This window comes from Homalodisca vitripennis, chromosome 5 (genome assembly GCF_021130785.1).
Source record: "Homalodisca vitripennis isolate AUS2020 chromosome 5, UT_GWSS_2.1, whole genome shotgun sequence".
Classification (NCBI taxonomy): Eukaryota; Metazoa; Arthropoda; class Insecta; order Hemiptera; family Cicadellidae; genus Homalodisca; species Homalodisca vitripennis.
Window position 1 is genome coordinate 70,779,908 of NC_060211.1, and position 20,796 is coordinate 70,800,703.

Sequence of the window (20,796 nt, forward strand, 5' to 3'; positions counted from 1 at the left end):
CATTAGCATTGGTTCATAAAAAGTTATCAAAATTCATCTCTCGTGACTACAAATATTGAAACAGTGTAGACTATAAAACATTTTAACAGGATTTCATTATTGGTACTGAATTTAAGTTTTCAATTTTTAACTTATTTTCATAAAAAAACCTTATAATTATTAAGATCGTGTTCTAAATACCCTTCATATGAACATTTAATACAAGCAAGATGTTGTCTTATTTGAGGCGCGTTTTTTTTATAGTTGTTTTATTGGTTTATAGTAATGAACTCTGACTCTTAAATTTTAAAACACTTTTTTAAAAGGAAAAAAATAGTAATTTTTGCGATGATATTTACAAAATTTTGCCCCTTAATCCAAAGTAAACTATGGATAAAATTTGTTACATCCCATGTATTAAATATATCGTAGTAGTTTAAAACTAAATTATATTACAGAATTTGTTAAGTGTAATGCAAATATAAATAATTATTAGGGTATAATTAATTATCATCTTTAATTATAAGTCATCTTTAATATTTTCCGCTGTGGTTAACAAGTGAATTAATTATTAGGAAATTTAGTTACACACATATGTTTAATATGAAAAAATGACAAAATCATAGAAATAAGACAAATAATTTTTCATTTCATACTGTGTGAGCAATTTGAATAAAACAATTTTTAATAACTCTATTTATATTATTTTAACTCTAAGGTCAACATGAAGATAAACTGCTTCCAACGCTTATACAAATCAAACAACTTGTCCAGTCACATATTACATACTGTAGGATTATTTGTATAAAATAACAGTTTTATTAGTTTTATTTTATAGCTTACCTTGTTTAAACTATTGAAAGTTTCCCTGTTTTATGTGCTGAGGATCACAAAGTGAGATCAAATACAAGGAAACTAACTAGTTTTACTATATCTCATGTATTTTGACACTGTCAGTCCGTTTTTTAATTCCTTTGTACAATAATACGACTAAAATATTCTTATAATGAAATAAATATTGAAGAATTTAATATAATATACTTGACGAAAACTTAATTTTCTAGATTGCCGAACTCAGTTCCAAAGTGAATGACCTGCGAGGAAAGTTGTAAGTAAATAATATTTAGTTTAAAATTAAACGAAGAAATCTGATAAGTTTTAGGTTCTGATAATACATGTTTAAGCACTTCAATTTGCTCAGTAAGCCATGTAGGGATATAATTGTATTAGTAATACGGAGTTTGGTTAAAAATTAGTTTGATCTGTATTTATACATAGTTTTTATATAGTGTGTAACGAAGCCCTTTAAACATTTTAACGATTGTGCATCATTATTACTATTCGGTTTCAGCCAAAAACCCATTCTAAAGAAAGTTTCAAAATATGAAAACAAGTTCTCACTTCTGCAAAGAAAGGCGGCAGAGTACAACTACAGGAATCAGCTAAAAATGGTTAAGCGACCAGAGTTCATCCTTAAGGATTTGGAAGATGTAAGTAGTTTCTTGTATTTGTTATATTTGGATGGATAATAGGATTATGGGCTTTTGCTACAGTAATTTTTTACAAATACTAAAGCATCGGAACAAAATTTAGTTAATTGATCTCTCCTCAAATATAAAATTCTGAAACATTACGTTCAGCAAGCAGAAATATCGACAAATCAGTCAAATTTACAACGAAAATTAAATAACAGAAACATTTATATATGTTATATTAGTATTTTAATATAAAACGTACTTGCATTTTGGATTATAACATATTATATAGTTTGTGCATTCACGGAGGGGTGTCACAAACGTCTATGCATAATAGTAATGGGTGTTTCGTTTAGCCAATATTGTCTTTTTACGCAAAAATATATTATTTCTAGAAATAGTTAAGCTAAAGAAACCAAATTTGGCACAAAGATTCAATAACGCAATAGTTGTGTTATTTTCTTTAATATAACCAAAATGGCATTTGATAAAATTTTAAAAAGCAGGGAGCGCCAACCCTGTCGAGATATATCACTTTTTGGTTTATTCCGACTATGCTAGTCTACCTTTAAAGTGGTCGTGCTTGCTTATGCGTTGACAGATTTCGTTGGATAAAGTACCTTTGGGTTTGTTATAAAAAATTGAAAAGTAGTTGGTGTCCTGTTATTTTTTTTATAACTTATGTAATACAGCTGATGCCTATTAAAAGACATTGTTTTAATTATCTATTCAAACCTATGTGCAAAATTTGGCTTCTTTAGTTTAACTATTAGGCTAGAAATAATAATTTTTCATAAAAACGCAAAATGATAGCTAGCTACTAAACAAGACATTTCCTGTCCTTTGTTTATGTGATATTTATTATTTTAAATCATGAGTACTATCGGCCACAGAAGTTTGTGATTCCATTTTTGTGAACACCCTGTATATATAAAATAAATTTTGTTCGTTTAAGTTTTTCTACTTTTATTAATGTTTTTCGTTAACGTAAATACAAAAATATAAGGGGAAATTCTTTAAAAAGATGCCTGCTTCATGTTTAAATATTTGTGTGTATATTTGCATGTTTTGTTATTGACATAGTGGCAGTTACAAAATCTTTTAAATAAATTTTGTTCGTTTAAGTTTTTGCACTTTTATTAATGTTTTTGTTAACGTAAATGCAAAAATATAAGGAGAAATTCTTTAAAAATATGTCTGCTTCATGTTTAATATTTGTGTGTATATTTGCATGTTTTGTTATTTACATAGTGGCAGTTACAAAATCTTTTAAATAAATTTTGTTATTATGTATTCTTAATATATATTTAATATGAATGGTTCTCACAATTAATTATATATTTATATTTATCATTATTATACAGTACTCTTTAGTAATAATAAAGGTTGTAATTAATTATTTAATTAGTTAGAGTTACTTTCATTAGTTTAAAATTAGTGCAAGAAAGAAGGAGAGTGACAACATGCTAATTCTAACTATTCACCGTTAGATAATTTGGTAGTGATATTATTTTATTTTTGTTACCTTATTATAAAACATGTATATTTTGTACCGTTTCATAAGGCTTTTTAAACGATTCAACAGATGTATGTTTGTGTAGTCACACTGTACAGCGAACGAGTTGAGTGGTATGTAAATTAATATATTGCAGATTGTACTACGGAACATATAAAATACATTTATATAAAAAGTTCTAGATATAAAATTCACCGTAAAAAGTTAAAACTCTATATTTCAATGTGTTTCTTTGTGCAATAATTTCAAATTTTCAAAATAATCCTCGTAGTTATATTTTAAGATGTTTTTGTAAGTTAAATCACTCATAGATGTACAACAGGTGTAAAAATAATGTAGATGGATAGTTTAAAAGATGGTTTAATACTGGTATATAATGTTTCTGAAGTGACTTTTTTGCAATTTTTTAAAAGCTTATTATCTTGGCCAATGAAATTTTACTGATTATACCAACTTTTTAAAAAACAGTTCAAACCTTTTTGCATATGTTTTGTTATATATTGTTATTTTATTGTTCACTAAAATATCGAAATACATTAATTTTTTCCTTTTGTTTCTTGTTCACAGAAAAAGAAGCATGGGGATAAAAAAGGAGATGAGGTAAATCTGATTACGATTTTGTGTATTGGACATTTTTAACAATATTTTATTAACTATTAGAACCTATTCGCTGTTTCGCCCGTAAATCCTCTGCAGCTAACATAACATGTATTTGATTGAATAGTTCCAACTAGAATATCTGTTAAAAATTGTATATTCATGGCCATTGTAATTTATTCTGGTCTTAATATGTTTTATTCCATATTTAGTTTTGGCCTTATTTTTCCATCAATAAAATATACGAGTATATGCATACACAGGTTTGAAAAGGCAACTAAGATGGCTTGTATAACAGCCTTTATCCCTTGCCACGCGTATTGCGGGAAATCCCGCGTGGCATAGATGACTTCAACACGATTATGACGATATATCTCGCTATTGAAGTTTTTTTCCCCCGGTCGAGTACATTAGTTAGTAAAACTGCTGATAAAATGCGTTAGAATGTTAATTGAAAGTCAAACAACAATGTCTGCTCTATTCGTAATTCTCGGCTAATTGCAATCAATCTAAAATTGGTTGTCATACCATTGTCGCGTTTAACGGTTTTTAGCGTGCATAGAAGATGACAGTGCAATTATTAATATATGTGGGCAAGCTTTGTTCCTATTTAAAATACTTAGTTAGTAAAACTGCTGATAAAATGCGTTAGAATGTTAATTGAAAGTTAAACAACAATGTCTGCTCTATTCGTAATTCTCGGCTAATTGTAATCAATCTAAAATTGGTTGTCATACCATTATCGCGTTTAACGGTTTTTAGCGTGCATAGAAGATGACAGTGCAATTATTAAGATATGTGGGCAAGCTTTGTTCCTATTTAAAATTGCATGTAATATTTTAAATCTGAACAATAAATACAGTGACTGTATGACGACTTTGGTTGAGATTAAATATGTTTTATACCTAAAAATGTTTTTAATATGACTTTTCAGTTTTATGTTTGAAAATGGTTTGTTTTATTTCATATACGAATTTATTTGTATAAAAACCCTTTAGAACTATTTTGAAAAACAGTTTTCATTTTTTTTACTTTTTGCAGTAACTTAAGGAATTTAAATAAATCTTTAATTTGATGAAAAATAGTTTTTAAAAAAGCTTATTATACGCTAAGGAGGAAATGTATAAATGTACATCCAGCGCTGTAAGGAGTACATTATTATAGTAAAAGCTAGATAGTAACTTGGTCTTTTATATCTGCATTACAGTCTGACCAAGCAATGCATACTTAATATTTAATAAAATGTACAGTTAAAAGTATATTTGTACTAAAACCTTTAATTTTCTTATCTGGATATTTTCTTATTCTGTGCTCAACAGTGGTTCCAGAACAATTTAAAATAAACAATTTTGTCATTTTCAAGCTTGTAGAACCACGTCTATGCTTTTAAGACTATACATTTAAGGAAATTTGTAATAGTGCTTAATTTAATTTACTTACAATTAACAGGCTCTTTAAATTAATAATATTAGTTTCCTCTAATGCAAGTTTAGAGACAAAGGTGGTGTTTTTCGCAACTTTTCTTATCAGTGGGGCATGACCCAAAGGGACTTTCAAAATAAGAATAGGTACAGATATAGGTTTTAACAAGGGACGCTAAGATTGTCTATGTAAAATTTCAGCATAATCCGTTGAATAATTTACGCATGAACGCGTATCGAACAAACAAAGTTACTTTTGCATTTATAACATTGGGATTAATATTTATTTACTACTATGGTCAAAACGAATTCAAGAGACTTTTAGCTACACGATATTTCAAACGGTTACCTTTTTACACTTTGTTTTTTACACAAATGATTGCATTATCATTATTTTAAAAGTGAAAAAATGTAATGAAGTTTATAGAGTAGAATAAATTGTCTAAAATACTTTACTAATCAACAGATTAAATTATCAGAGTTTAGTAGTAGTTATTAAGTACGCTACTAATTTACAGATTAAATTAGTAAAGTGTCATAATATTTATTAATTATAACGACTACTATAGCTAATAACTTGTCAAGCACATAACTAGAGACTGTCACGTGGGAAATCAGTTCCTTTTTTTATTTGTTTGTGATAAATACTTAACTCTAACGCTGTCACCAAACTGAGTCATTATAGTTTTTGATTAGATCATGATAGTATTTGATTATTTCAGAAGTAATTTAAGGGTATATAAAAACCAAACCACCTAATATAACAAATATTATACTCTACAGACAAATTCTTTTCTGTTTATTAACAAAATTAAGCTATTAATTGTTTGAAAATGTGACGGTTTTAAATTATGCGTTATATCTTAGATTAATCATTTATAGATGAATTGTTTGACAAAAATTTCATTGGCAAATAATATGATTCAGTTTCTTATGTAAGAGTGCCAGCGAATTTATTTCGTCATCACCATTATTGAGTAAGACCTGTGTCGAAACAGGCTCAGAAATAACGGTTGACTTCTCACCGTCGGAATGGTTCAGTAGTAGTTTTGCGCAGTAGCTGCCGGTAGCATTTAGGATGGGCAGGACTGCGATAGACTTATTTAAACTGATGTATCACACGGCCACATACCTGAACCTCGTTCTGACCGTGCCCGTGGCCAAGAATGGCAAGTTGTGCCAGCTGCACATATCCGCTGACTATTATTGATAGTATCGTGTGTTACGAGTGTTCGAGCTACTTTCACATAGACTGCGCGCAACTGGTCGGCTTCCCGTATTACGAGTTCAGCAGCGACCCTAGCAGAAACACCTTCCACTGTGCGACCTGCAAGATACTACCTCTGCCCAGGAGACGGAGTGAGAGCCACAGTGATAGCGAGACCGAGGGGGACTCAGTCATGCCGAGTAGGCAATTGGACTACCAGCTGGAGGGGGATGTGGACCTAGCCAAGAACTTGAACGAGGTCCAGGGGAGCGTACAGGACCTCTCTGACCTTTGCAAGGACATGCTGAGGGAAATAAACGAATTGAAATCCATTAACTTGACTCTGAGGTGTTGCATTGAGAACCTTCGACACGACAATGAGAATAGAGATTGTGTGATAGCTGAGTTGAAGTACAGACTAGACGTTCTTGAGAGAAACAGAACATCTGAGAGAATCAACGCTGAGACCTCTGAATGGGGCGAGAATAGAGAGGGCGATGTAGAGAGGTACTTGACTCCAGAGCCCGAAGACAATTCAAAGGTCGAAGAATTGAGTACTTCGTTTTCTAAAGCTTACATTCCCGATTATCGTAACGATAATTTCCAAATACAAGATGAAACATTACAACGCATTTTACCAGAAGAAAAAGTTAATGACAGGGGAGATGAAGATGAGGATGTGACCAATAAGACAGCAGAAGACTTGCAAGACAGTGGTGCAATCACAGGAACTGAAAACGATGATCAGGAATCTGAAACCGTACCTCCAGAAAAAGAAGAACCCCTCTATACCGAAGAGACGTTCACTTTCGATGTAATAAAAGAAAGCAAAGCAGATGAACTATCTGATGTTGAACAAAGAAGAAAAGATTGGGACTGGAGAGGGAGCAAAGCTGTAGAGTTGGAACATTTAGAAGATGAGGAAAGTGAAGAGGAGGAGAGTGAAAGCGAATCCTCACAAGTAGAAGAAGGGGATAACCAGGGTTGGGAAGTATTAGAAGAGGAAATACGATCCAAAACATCAAGCGAACCAAATAAGTTTGATGAGTCGGGTGACGATTTCTGGTCCTCGAAAAAAGATGAAGAGAATCAGGATGTAGAGGAAGGTGAGGAAACAGAAACAGAAGACGAAAGCTGGAAAGAAAAATGTGAGATGCGTGACAAGAAACATGTATTAGAAAAGGATTTTGATGTAGAACAGAAAACATCGAAAGAAGAAACGGAATCAACCTATGATTCTGAGGTATTATTTTTTACTATTTTCTTTATTATTAAACTCATTGGAATTAAAAGTTTTTAATGGTTAATTTTTTTTTTAATTTTATAGAAAACAATCATTTAGAAACCCAGTAGAAGAGCCTTTATATAAATAATTGTGTTCCAATTTAAGAACATATTCAATATTTGCATTCAGTATTCAACAATAATATGTTAGTATAACTACCTAACATATAGAACACATATGTTTATAAAGCCATGATAGAAACTAAAATTGATAATACAGATTAATTATCTGAATTTTTTCGACCTGTTAAGTACTTTTCTTTTGTGTTTTACAACACTTTGCTACTCTATATAGACCGTAGTGAGTATAATATGTTTAATACCAATTGAGTACTGAACAAATAATTCAATTACCACATATTTTTTCCTTATAATTTCTAATTAAGTTTCAAAGCATACACATGTTTTATTGATTATCATTAAAACTTAATTTATATCCAGCTGTGGAAATCTTGTCTTTTAAGAGCCTTGCTTATTGAAAAGTGTAAATAAGTTTATTTATCTTTCACGTGGATACATAAAAATTTATATAAATTTCAAGTGCTATTTTTCAAGTGCTGAGCTAATTCGATTAAGTTTTTATTGATTAAAAACCAATGATACTTTTGTTTGAAAATTATGTTCACTCGATTCGTCCAAGTTTAATACGTATAGTGTAAAATGAATGAAGACCCTTGGAGCAATAGGAAATATTAGTAAACAAGACCACACGTTTCCAATAATGTTTATTTTTAGAATAATAATATAGATATTTATAATATTTTTAACAATAAGTAGTTCTCAATAGCTAATTAAAGTCACAGTGGTGTTAAAGCAATAATATTTGTGAGAACCAAATTTTTGAAATTAGAAATTTCTGAAAGGCAAGAACGCAAGAGAGCTGATTTCTGAATTTTCTTTCTTGTGTTATATTTTCTCTAACTGATTTGTACTAAGAACACCTTTTAAACCTCATCTCTAAGCTGGATATTAAACATATGCTGACTAAAATATATAAATGATGGTTATTTAATAATCTAAATAAAAAAGTAGAAACTCAGTTTTTACTTATTTTTAAGACTATTTATCATCTTGTAGCCCTGAGAAAAGCCTCAAGCTTAAAATCCTCATTACACTCGAGAGACAAACGTATTACAACCTGAAGAGATTCTAGTCCAGCAAAAGGCATTTCTCAAAAGACATGCAATAATATTAAAGTGTGTGTTTTTTTATTATTATTTGAGCTGACACCAAAGTTATCCAATCCCTCGATATAGTAATATCTTTCAATGGCTGTAATAAAATCCAGGTCGGTCGATAGACATTTGTACTATGAACAAATGTTTTGGTCTCAGATTTGTTATTTTTTTAATATACTGGTTCAACAATAATACGAAAAACAGTATAATTATTCTACATATATTGTAATTGCATGTGCAATATAGGGTGTACTGTCAGTGAACCTAAAAAAGGTACCTAAAAATAGGATTTTTATTTTTGGACACTATTCCAACACTATTGCACAATTATTTTTGCAAATTTGAGATTTTTGTAACCAAGCAAAGCGATTACAAGCAATGCTTGAAACACTCCAAGTAAGACATCCGTGCTTGAGGTGACCAAGTCTCATTAATTGTCAGTTTTGATTATTTCCGGGCTATTAATTATGTTTTGTGCCTAAACCTGAAATGCTACTATCAATTTCAAAGTATATTCATAGTATAATTTTAGGCAATACCTTAAAGAAAAATATCAATCCTATTTTTTAATTAGTAATAATCATCAAAAATTTTAATTAACAATTATAGATACAGTTTTAGATCTTGTGCAGTTTTAATTGACTCATTAGTACACTGAATACATGTATCACCCTCTAGACTTGTTGTAATTACACCCGTTAAACCGTTTTATTTATTGGTCTCATCAGGTTTCTCCTTTTAACCTTGGATTGGACATAATTAGCCTATGTCCCAACAATTGGCTGGCACCGTGGCGCAGCGGGCGGGGTCTCGCGGTATTGGCAAAGGCCTCCGTCTACACTGTTTGTTGGGTGACTGATTTGTTGTGAGCTTAGGTAGCAACATACTTGGGCTCCACCCAAGGCTGTTGTTTATTTTGGCTTATCTGTCACTGGTATCTATAAACTTAAGCTTACGTCTGATAAGCTTGTTATCTGTCGTAAGTTTTAAGTGTCTAAGGACCTTTGTAAGGATATTACACAGACGGAAGGACTAACGGATAGACTGTCCTTTGATCTTTCAACTCTAAAATCAAATTTGTTCTTCCTTGTTACAATAAAACCACAAAAACACGATTTTAACAAGTACCTGTCGAGTTCTTGATAATTATGGGTCAGTCCTACCGTTGGGCCGAGGCTCGGGGATTTCCCTTGTCTGATAAACCCATTTTTATAAAGTGGATGATAAAAAAAGAATTATATAGGAATTTGAAATCCTAATTCTACTAATATAAACATAGATGTAATATCAAATACTACTACTCGCAACGTAAGTAAAAACAAAGAAGAACGGGCTAGTTATAGAAGAAGAAATACGATGTAGTTGGCATTACGCGACTACTTCGTTTAATTCGGCCAACCCCCTATAAGTGGAGTAGGTTGACGGAATACTTACCCCGTACGACTCCTATTGGGTTGATGGTTTAGTACAGAAAAATTAAATTACCTGCCAAGTTGTGATTTAACCTAAGCATTCGACACAGTACCTAAACGTACTAATATTCGTACTAATTCACACTCTGAGACAAGTATAAAGTATATAAAGCATATAAAGTGATCGGGCAAAACGGATATCGATATCCGTTCACCTTCCTAAACGACTGCTTATCTCGGCTACCTTCGGTGCTGTAATTAATACCAATAAAGCCACCTCCAACTGATCATTAATTCGATCTAGAAACCCAAGTTAAACAGACCTCTTGGACTGCTGAAAGTATATTTAGACTCACCCTGAATTCAAAATGTACGTAAAACATTTAGGTGTTTAAGTCCACTACTTCTTCTGCAGGTAATTCATAACTATTTGTCCACTGAAGTAAAGGGTAAAGGCATGCCAATCCCAAATGAAACCTGGATTGGCCTTTAAAACCATTCTGAACAAATGGATGCTAGTAATTATTATGAAGGCTAAAAAGGGTGCTTTATAAAAGTTTTAAAACATGTTTAAATTAATGCCTGAGTTCACTTCACAGGGTAAAAAATATGTATGTTGTTTAAAATATATTAGTTTAATATTCTTACAAGACATTGCACACATCTTTTTGCTGCATGTACTTTCTTATTACCGGTATAAATGGCAAGGTTCTGGGGTGGGGTATTTTTACTTTATTCCGTACAAATAGGCAAAATACCTATTTATCCGTATAATGAATTTAACAAATCATACATGATGTATACCCTATAGGCAGAAGAGGCTGCTGACGCGACCCGTGATCAGGAGACCCCGGTACCAGAGGAAACGTCAGAGGATGGCGCGGAGAAGAAAGAAGGCGAAGGACTTGGCGAAAGTGAAGAAGGAAAACTGCCCGAGGGAGTCGAAGGCGAAATTACTGCTGAAGGTAAGAAATTCGAAATCTTTACTATCAATTTATATTATTTAAAAAAATATCAATCTTTACTATCAATTGATATTATTAACAAAAAATATACAACCTCTGTGTAAGTCGATAAATATATTGTTAAATAAAAACAGCAATACCTCATATATGTGTGAGGATCTTAAATATATAAGATCCTCGCACAGGCCAGTGCCCATGAGGACGGGCAGAATAAGGCATAAAAGGAGATTGGCTTCTCCTTTTTTAAAAAAGAAAAAAGAAAAGAATAATATTCTACCATGAACTACACACAGGTTCACGCCATTTTTCTGTCAATAAAGTATTAAAATTGCCTTTTATTAGGAACAGATAACATTATTTTCTTTTTAAGGACGACCAGAGACGTTCTCATTATGAAGGCCTATATTTCGGTATATAAATCAAGTAATATCTAGTCTAGTAGAATTCGAATTTAGCAAATGTCCTCAAGAAGAAACTACATTTGGGTCATATAACTACATAGGTCCTGCTTGTCTATAATAATAAAAAAATCATCCTTATACAGTATAACATAAAGAAAACATGATTACTTACCACACTCCTTTGGCGTGTGACTTACTGCACACACGCCATTAACTTGAAAACATTATATAGTTTGTACATGTGTGGTATTGCTTTTTTTCTCAGGCGCGGCCGTCCTGGAAGGGGAGCCACGACTCGACGGTGATGAAGAGGCTCGGCTGGAGGGTGAAGGCGCTCCACAGCCGAATACCGAAGACACACCCCGCCTCGAGGGTGAGCAAGGGGTGGAAGGGGAGCAGATGGGGGGACAGTCACCAGATGGAGAGGTCCAGCCCACAGAACCCCAACCACCCCCGCCACCCGTTCACACCGAAGAGGGTAAGTTATTTTCAGATTTATGATTTATCACGTCAAATAAGTTCTTTCACATATGGAGGACGTCAACTGTACACTATAAGATAAAGTCTTGAATATTCGCTACAAACGAGTAAACTAAATAATTTTATTTAAACGAATTTTAGAAAAGATAGAGTAATTATTCAAATGGCTTGAACATTTTGTTCAATATGAAATGTTAACTTGCATTGCAATGTTACTAATTATTAACTTTATTAACTAAATCATCAGTTTCGTTAGTAAGTTAAGAGATTAATTCCAATAAGCCAAATATATCTAACAGTTCCTTTTATTTGTTTATTATTCGAGTTGTAGTATACTTTTAACTAGTTTATCTCTTTTAAAAGATTCAAAACATTTCTTAAAAGAATATTTTAAAAAATAAAATATTTCGATAGGTTCTGTCTTTATTACATGTGACTTTAAAAATCATAAATATTGTAAAAACCAACACTCTCAAAACTTATTTTTGAGGCTATAGCCGCAAGTCACAAAGTTTACTTTCCTGGACTTAAAATCCTGTTTAGATCAGGTTTAAATCTGATGCTGTCGCAGACTTTATTCTTGAAATCTGAATCCAGGTTTTTCTGAAGTGATATAAATATAGTCGGCGACGAAATTTAGTGCAGTCTGGGTGAGAACCTTTTTATGAAAGCATCATATTTCAGACTCTGCACTAGAGAAGAATGTGAACGGGAGCTAGACTAAATATTCACATTGGATCAGCCCTTCCCACCATACCTATGTTATGTGTAAACATTTTTTATTTATTATATTTGGTTTTTGGTTGTTTTCAGACCTGTGGCTCTACCTGAAGGAGACGGTGACCAGCGTCCATCCCTCCACTGTGGAGGAGTTCGTGCAGAATCTGATTGGCACCCTTCAGCACGTTCCTGAAGAGTATCTCAAGCCTGTCATTGAGGCTAACATCAAGCGCGCCGCTTCTCCCTGTGTTCTTGGTAAGTGTCCTTCCAAATTTACGTAGTATTATTGCGAAAATTATTCCATTTCAGTTTGTTGAACTCTCCAGCCATTGCGATGTAGACAACCTGGTCTGATAACCAGAAAACATAATCTCGAGTCATCTTTCATTCAGTCTATGCAGGAAATGTCATCTTGCAATTGTACATTTTTATATTGAACTCAAAAAATAAAAGGAGATCAGTTAAACATGATTCCAAATATCATACTGAAAGAACTAAATTAATCCAAACAAATTATGAATTCGTTGGTATTTGGGTGTTTTTTAAGAAGATGTAAACTTTTTTGAAAATGTCTTTACTTTTTAGCAATAAAACATTACTTAAATGTGAACTGGCGTTATAGATTGCAGGGTTGCTTATACAAGATTGTATCAATGATATTTACTTATATTTATATGCCTTGCTTGCCACACAGATGGTGAACAACCAGTGGCCCAGGAAGGAACTCTTCTAGTAGAAGAAGGCCAAGAAGCCCCGCCAGACGGCTCTGTCCCTACTGAATCATCAGAAAGTGAGACAGCCGTGGCGGGAGAGGTCTCTGAAGTAACAACAGAGGTCGCAGGAGATGCTGTTGTATCAGAAGTGCCTGCAGAGGTGCCAGAAGAGCCCGCAACAACTGAAGAGGTCACTGACGGGTTCTCCATAGTCGAAGGTGCTTTGTTTGGTGGTTTCTGGGTAGCGTGGTTACTGTACACTATGTGGGATACTTGATTCCGAAGGGCAAATGACTGAAATGCGGTAAAACCCCTAAAGCGTTTGCTGTTATTGGAGTTCAAATACATAATTTATATTGGAGTCTTTGGTGGTGAGTAAATGCATGGCGAAACAGAATAGACGCTTAACAGAGAATAGACATTCAATATTAAAGAGACGCATAGCCTAACGTATTAACGAGTTAATCGCAACCTAAGACGTAGTAAAATCAGATTTAGTCAAATCATGCATAAGGCATTTTATTCTATTAATTAAACCTACAATTAATTTAGGTCTCCTAAAAGTGCAACTGGTCTCTAAAATAATGTATTTTTTGTTTATATGCTTTTCATTAATCCGTTTGAATTCTTGGTTTTATTCTTTGACGTAATTAAGATCGTTAAAGACGTAATGAAAACAAGAGATAAATAACGTATTTTTCAGACACATTCCCATTATTCATAATAAAGCATGTACTAAGAGTCGTCTATAAACTAAACAATATAAATAAGTTTTTGGTTTAAGTATGAATAATAATTTTTAGATATTAGAAGTAATGACGGTTATATAAATATTTGTACAGGAACTATTTATGGAATTTTTCCACATTGCTGCTTAGGTTTTGGGGCTTTAAAACAAATTTGGTAGTTTTTTTATTTAAAATTTGTATAAACATTCCTTATCAAACCGTGTCATGAAGTTTTCTTAGGCGTTATTATTTATCTAGTAAGCTTACACATTTTTTTCATTTTCCACACTAGTAACTGAATAATAAATACAGGCACTTTTTTCAAGCCTAATTAGAAACTATACGAACAGCGGCAATGGTGAAACATTCATAGTCTGTTTATTTCTGCTATGACATACGTAAGAATCAAACTTTTAGGCCCCCAATACGAATTTATATAATTTGAACAATTCAAAATACTGTTTCTTATGTTTTTTTTTTAATATGTTTGATCTATTCTTGGTTTTTATTTTTTTAGTACCGTATTATCAATTTCTATTACAAGTCCTTTGTTTAAATATTAGTTCTTGATATCAGAAGGATTGTGAAGAAAGCTGTATTTTTCAGACGTGTTCTATTATTTTGTAATAAAAGAAATCATTAAAATTATATTTCGAGATCTACAATGCGATCCCTCCCTTAAGTAGATAACTAACCAAACACAAAACTACGATTAAATTAAAATAAACCAATCATACCAGAGCTTGTGACACGCATTAATAAAAAATCACAACAAAATCGTTCTATGTTAACTCCAGTTGTACTATCTCTAAAACATGCACTTAATAAAAACAAACCACTAAGTATTGAAACCGAATTAAAAGTTCACGTTACAATAGACTGAACTAACAACAACTGACAGCTTACCGATTTCTTGTGTCACGGAACAATGACAAATATTAGGGAAGTGTCCTGTTTCCTTTACTAAAGCGCAGTTCGTATTTTAAGTACAGGGTATTCAGGCCACACGTTTCAAATATTTAATGTCAAACGGCTAAATCCATTAGTTTCAACGGATTCTAAAACTGTGTGTGTTTGCGTTTGAAAGTTTGGAAATTCGAACATGGGACAATCAGTTATTGGGGTACCCTGCATTTTTGCAAAGTTAACATTATTTTAAACGAATTCTTTAGGGTTGATTTAGTGCGAAACCCGTAGAAATTAAATATCTGCCGTTATTCGTTTGATCATTTGACATACAGATGGTTTGTCAGAAATACCCTGTACATTTACTGTTATTTATATTTTTTTTGTTCACACCACATTGAAACATTACACACACAGCTATGAACTTGTACCCGTATTTTTCACTTGGGGTACGCGCACAGTTTGTGAACACAACGGGCTCAATATTTATTCCGCCTGCCACAAGTATTCGGTCTGAGTATGACATAAAACAAGGCTGATAAAGAAAACTATAACTATTTTCAAAATTGAATTAAATATTAAAACAAATATTAAAACTATTTTTTCATGATTATGTATAGCAAAAAGTATTTTTGGTTTGACAAATAATGATCATGAAAAAATTGTATCAGTTACAAGTACCTAATTTAAAGTAAGCTTGAAAAAAGTTTTAAAGTATCTTATTTCAGTTATTTTTACGTATTTTATAAATAAAGCAAGCTTAATAATTTCATGTCAATAAACATCAAAATTTGCTTTAATATAAAAATTCAAAATTTGTAATGTTGGAAGAGATTCCTTTGGACGTGTACCTGCGAAACCACGATAAGACAGACGGACGCTCACCACTACGTTGCAATGTTTGCCGATACCAGTCCCACACTAAACTGCAACTTCCGAAATTAACATTAACAGCACACACGATGTAAGATATTGAAACATGTCGACCTCACTGTCAACCACCCGTTAAACTGAAGTAGTTTTTTTTCTCTATTATTTTATTGACTGTTGACTTAAGAAGGCTATCTATACCGATGCCAAAAATGTTCAAGATTCTTTTTAATAATTTGCTGATAAGTTGTAAACCAGAAAACTTCCGGTATTATGATTGGATGATAATCATAGTACCAATCGCGTATTCCTAAAATAAAATATTTTTATGTACTTTTCTGCAATACTTTTTGATCTGATTAGTTATCGAATTAAATAGTAATATTTTGATTTTAAAGAACTTCGTATAATAAAGAAAATCGTTTTTACAAATTTTATTTTTCTTTCGGTTTACAGTCTGTCTGTCAGATTGTTTATTTTGGAAACACTTTTTATTCGTCAAAACCTAATGAAAAAAACGTTCATAATACACATGACTGGGTTGGTATAATCTTTAATTCTGCAAAGCAGAATATTTTTGATGCTTTTATTTTAGTGAAATTTGAAGAAAAATATTGTTAAAAACATTATACCAAGGATATGGCATATTATACAGAAGTACTTATAAGATATTTGTTCAATTTTGAGGACACAACGATGACTGTTTCGTTCGTGATTTTACTCAAATGACTCATCTTTTTGTTTTGATGTCCTGATCCAAATGTTGAAATACCTGTTACATTTTACAATCAATCCAGTATGTATGTAATATATATATGCTACAGCAAATATAAATATATAATATAAAATGCTACTGTTCTTAGAAAAGACCTACTCCAAATTATTCTGAATTATTACCCAGCAAAATTGATTCAGAAACTATTGGTTATTTTTATTATTAGTATTAAAATATTAAATACAATAGTATTGTGAATCTCAGTCGCAATTTATACAGAACGTGAACCTGCTGGTTTACGCATCAAATTAAGTAATATAAATCGTGTTACGTCATACCTACTACTAACGATTTAAGATTTCATGTATAAATGCTCATCATAGTCTGATTAGGTGCGCTGATACGTGTTAATAGTAATATTTACAAAAGAGCAAAAACCAATAAAAACTTTTCTAACATTAAAATTCTTCGAATACATGAAATAAACATTGATGGTGTTGTGGTTCCAGAAACCAACCTTTCAGATCAGAACCTACTTAAAGGTTAGTTAGAACCAGATATTTATTGTTGATTAACTCAAAGTTGTGTACTAATCACTATACCCATTAGTATGAAGATTGCCAAAACACTCTAGCAGATTGGATCTGTTTTTGTTGTAGCCACAGCCTAGGATCCCAGCGCCAGCTCGTCGTGCCACCCATCGTACTACCGGCCACGACAACTTCATCTGTCTTGTAACTCTATGTGAATAAACACTCGTTTTGTTTTAAAAAGTCTTTATTTGCCTTTTCCCTTAATTTGCAGCTAGTGGCTCCACTGACCTTGTGCTCAGCTACAAATTTGTAGACAATATTCAACAATACAATACATACTCAACAATCGCTTCTGTACAGCGCAACAAACAAAAACGCCTCGGAATCAAACCTTCGATAAAAATTATTTGTTATATATATATATATATATATATATATATATATATATGTGTGTGTGTGTGTGTGTGTGTGTGTGTCGAGTCCCGGCGGAGCAAGTACTTTTTGCGATTCAATGTTTATTGAAATAAATTAAATTCGGCTATTGCCATTTATACAAATTTAATGAATGTAAATAGAAGTCCTTTGACAGGTATTTGGTCTTCCGATCATATGTTAGTTTGGTTAATTAAACACATATGTGAAAGAAACGGCCAAATACAAAATAATTGAATCGTAAAAAGTGAGGGCTCTGTGGTGTAATGGTACCACATTCACCCGGCAAGTGAGAGATCCGGGTTCGAGTCCCGGCGGAGCAAGTACTTTTTGCGATTCAATGTTTATTGAAATAAATTAAATTCAGCTATTGCCATTTATACAAATTTAATGAATATATATATATATATATATATATATATATATATATATATATCGTATGGGGGACAAAGGCAGCTATCCATAAATAAATAAATTTAAAATTACAATTATTACAAATTACGTGAGAACAAAGTTCTTGAGTCATAAATTAAAAATAATATTAAGATCTCCCGTCACAAAGCCAAATCCAAATTACTGAGCCAGTTTAGAGACCCATCCTCTAAACCACTTAGACCAGCCAGACCACCAGAAAACAATCGCAAAGGGCAGTCGTTTACAATGTGCTCCATTGTCTGAGAGTTTGCGCCACAATCACACGTCTGGTCGTCAGTAATACCCCACTTAAATTTTCAGTGATTGCTTCTCCCAACCCCAGTTCGAAAACGATTCAATAAAACCCATTCCTTTCGAGGAATTTCCAAGCCACCCGCTGCTTCCGTAGGATCGGATATCAAGAACTTGTTCCGTCTATCGAATGATTCCCAGGATGACGCCCAGTTAGCATTAGGCGTAAAGTTCTCCTCTATCAACTGGGATGCTGTTCGTAGTGATGGCTTGCGTGATTTGAGCCGGCTATCTTGCTGAGGAAGATCACGCGTAACGGGCAATTCGGGAATGGACACGATCTTATTGAACTCTCTCAGAAGAGCCTCTTTGCGTCTAATCTCAGGTGGTGCTATATTGCTCAGCACTGGGAGCCAAGGTGTTGGTGTTGCCATGAGAGTTCCAGTAATTGTCCTCATGGCCCTGTTAAGAACGACATCGACCTCTCGCATATGTGCACTATTAAGCCACACAGGAGCACAATATTCAGCAGCGGAGTACACAAGGGACAGAGAAGTGGTACGCAGTACTTTTGCGTTGGCTCCCCAAGTTGATTCAGCAAAACGCTGTACTATATTAGCCCTTGTTTTCAGCTTTGCTGCTGACTTTTGAGGGTGACTTTTAAAAGTGAGAGATCGGTCTAAGGTAACTCCCAGATACTGCGGATGTTCATTATGTTTCAATTTGACACCATCAAGAGTTACATTTAACTTGTAGTTCGCCAGTCTGTTATTTAGGTGGAAACATGATACTTCAGTTTTAGTAGGATTTGGATTTAGCTTCCAGGCTCTAAAATAATCTGCGAGGACTGAAAGATCATCAGTGAGTGCCTGTTCTGTTTTCTTTATGTCCTTATGTTGGTAGGCTAAGGCAATATCATCCGCATAAATAAACTTTCTGGATAACGTTGTCGGGATGTCGGCAAAGTACACGTTGAACAACAAAGGAGCAAGTACTGAGCCCTGTGGAAGGCCATTTTTAAGTTGCCTGAAAGAACTTTCCTCACGGCCAAGGCATACTTTTATAAGCCTGTCGGTGATCATTGAATTAAGAAGCCGCAGAAGGAAAGGGCAAGGAATTAGATTATAAAGCTTTACTAAAAGGCCTTTTCTCCAGACAGTGTCGTAAGCTGCAGTGAGGTCTATAAAGGCTGTAGAGGTTTTTGTTCTCTTTTCAAAACCATTCTCAATAAAAGTTGTTAGCGCAAGCACCTGGTCGCAGCAGTTACGCTGGCATTGAGAATGGGAAATATTCTATTATAGATCAACCTCTCCAGCAGCTTATAACACACACTCAACAGGGCTATGGGCCTATAGCTCTCAATACGCTCTGGGTCTTTGTTGGGCTTCAAAACGGCGATTATTTTAGATCTTTTAAATGCTGCGGGCAGGTTACCTGTAGCCAGTATTTCGTTGAACACCGTAAGAAGCCAGTATTTAACTTTGATTCTTGAGTACTTTATGAATTCTGGGAAGACATTATCGATACCGGCTGCCTTCCCAACTGACAGAGCGGAGATGGCCACTTCAATTTCATCAAGTTCAAATGTAATTAACCAGCTTGTCAGATGGGTAGCGATTTGACTTGGACAAAGCAACAATACGCTTTGCTATTGCACAGGGTTTCGGATGTGACACAGAACTGTTCGTCGAAGGCTTGCCGGTGGAGAGCTTTCTCAAGAGGGACCAAGCTTTACAGCTACTATGGGTGAAGTTAAGATTTTCCATTGTGTGTACCCACTTTTCTCTTCTTGCTTTGTCAAGAGATTGTAGCAGCCGATCAGCTGTTTCTGTATTCCCGGTGTCATTGAACTCACTGTAAAGGTCCTCGCACTCTTGACTCCAACCTGGCACATAGCTCTTTCGAAATCCTCGTGGAATGCACAGTTTAGCAGTAGCCAGGACTAGCTTTGTGAACCGGTCATAGTTTCTTATCGTGGGAGAGATGAACCTGATGCCATCATCAAGCCTGGATGTAAAGGCTTTCCAATCAGCTTTGTTAAAATTCCAACGAGGCCGAGGGAAGGATCTTACAAGAGGAATCTTGATTCCGGCTGAAATAAGCACAGGCCTATGCTGAGAATGAGGAAAGGCACCAAGAACTTTCCTCCCAACTGCTAAAGGCTTAAGAGAGCGGTCACAAGAGCAAAAACATAGGTCTGGAGTATAACCACGACGCCAGCGGGCTGAATAAAACGTGTGAGCGTCTTTGGCATCATGTATTAATATTAAGTTGTTATTTTCAGCCCAACTAGTTAAACTCGTACCATTTTCGTCATCCGATGAGTATCCCCACGAGCTGTGATGACTGTTAAAGTCCCCAATGTAAAGGACGGGGTCTCCAAATATGGGAAGTACTGTGTCAGACCATTGTCATTAGGTGGTTTGTAGACATTTACTATAGCTGTTTCTGACACTTTCACCGCCAGTACAAAAATATCGTCATCACAGCTCTTGTAAATCGGGGACACATCATCGATGCCCTGCCTAACATAAGTTGCCACTCCGTATTTTCTGTGGCCAATGGCTTCTAAAAGTGTATATCCAGGGATATTGCCTC

The 20,796-nt window shown here is 33.7% G+C and overlaps 1 protein-coding gene across 2 annotated transcripts in view; it reads left to right on the forward strand.

Moving 5' to 3' along the window:
* LOC124362335 (retinitis pigmentosa 1-like 1 protein) overlaps positions 1-17,340 on the forward strand; it is a 35,357-nt gene extending 18,017 nt beyond the window's left edge. Inside the window, exons 6-13 of one of the 2 annotated variants that reach the window (XM_046816753.1) lie at positions 1,044-1,087; positions 1,331-1,469; positions 3,538-3,570; positions 10,881-11,034; positions 11,701-11,913; positions 12,729-12,890; positions 13,330-13,566; positions 17,227-17,340. In XM_046816753.1, the coding sequence (XP_046672709.1) occupies positions 1,044-1,087; positions 1,331-1,469; positions 3,538-3,570; positions 10,881-11,034; positions 11,701-11,913; positions 12,729-12,890; positions 13,330-13,566; positions 17,227-17,237 (993 nt within the window). In that variant the 3' untranslated portion in view covers positions 17,238-17,340. Of the gene's footprint in view, positions 1-1,043; positions 1,088-1,330; positions 1,470-3,537; positions 3,571-6,028; positions 7,439-10,880; positions 11,035-11,700; positions 11,914-12,728; positions 12,891-13,329; positions 13,567-17,226 lie in introns of those variants that run through there. The other variant, XM_046816752.1, reaches the window with a different exon arrangement.
* Positions 17,341-20,796: the final 3,456 nt, after the last annotated feature.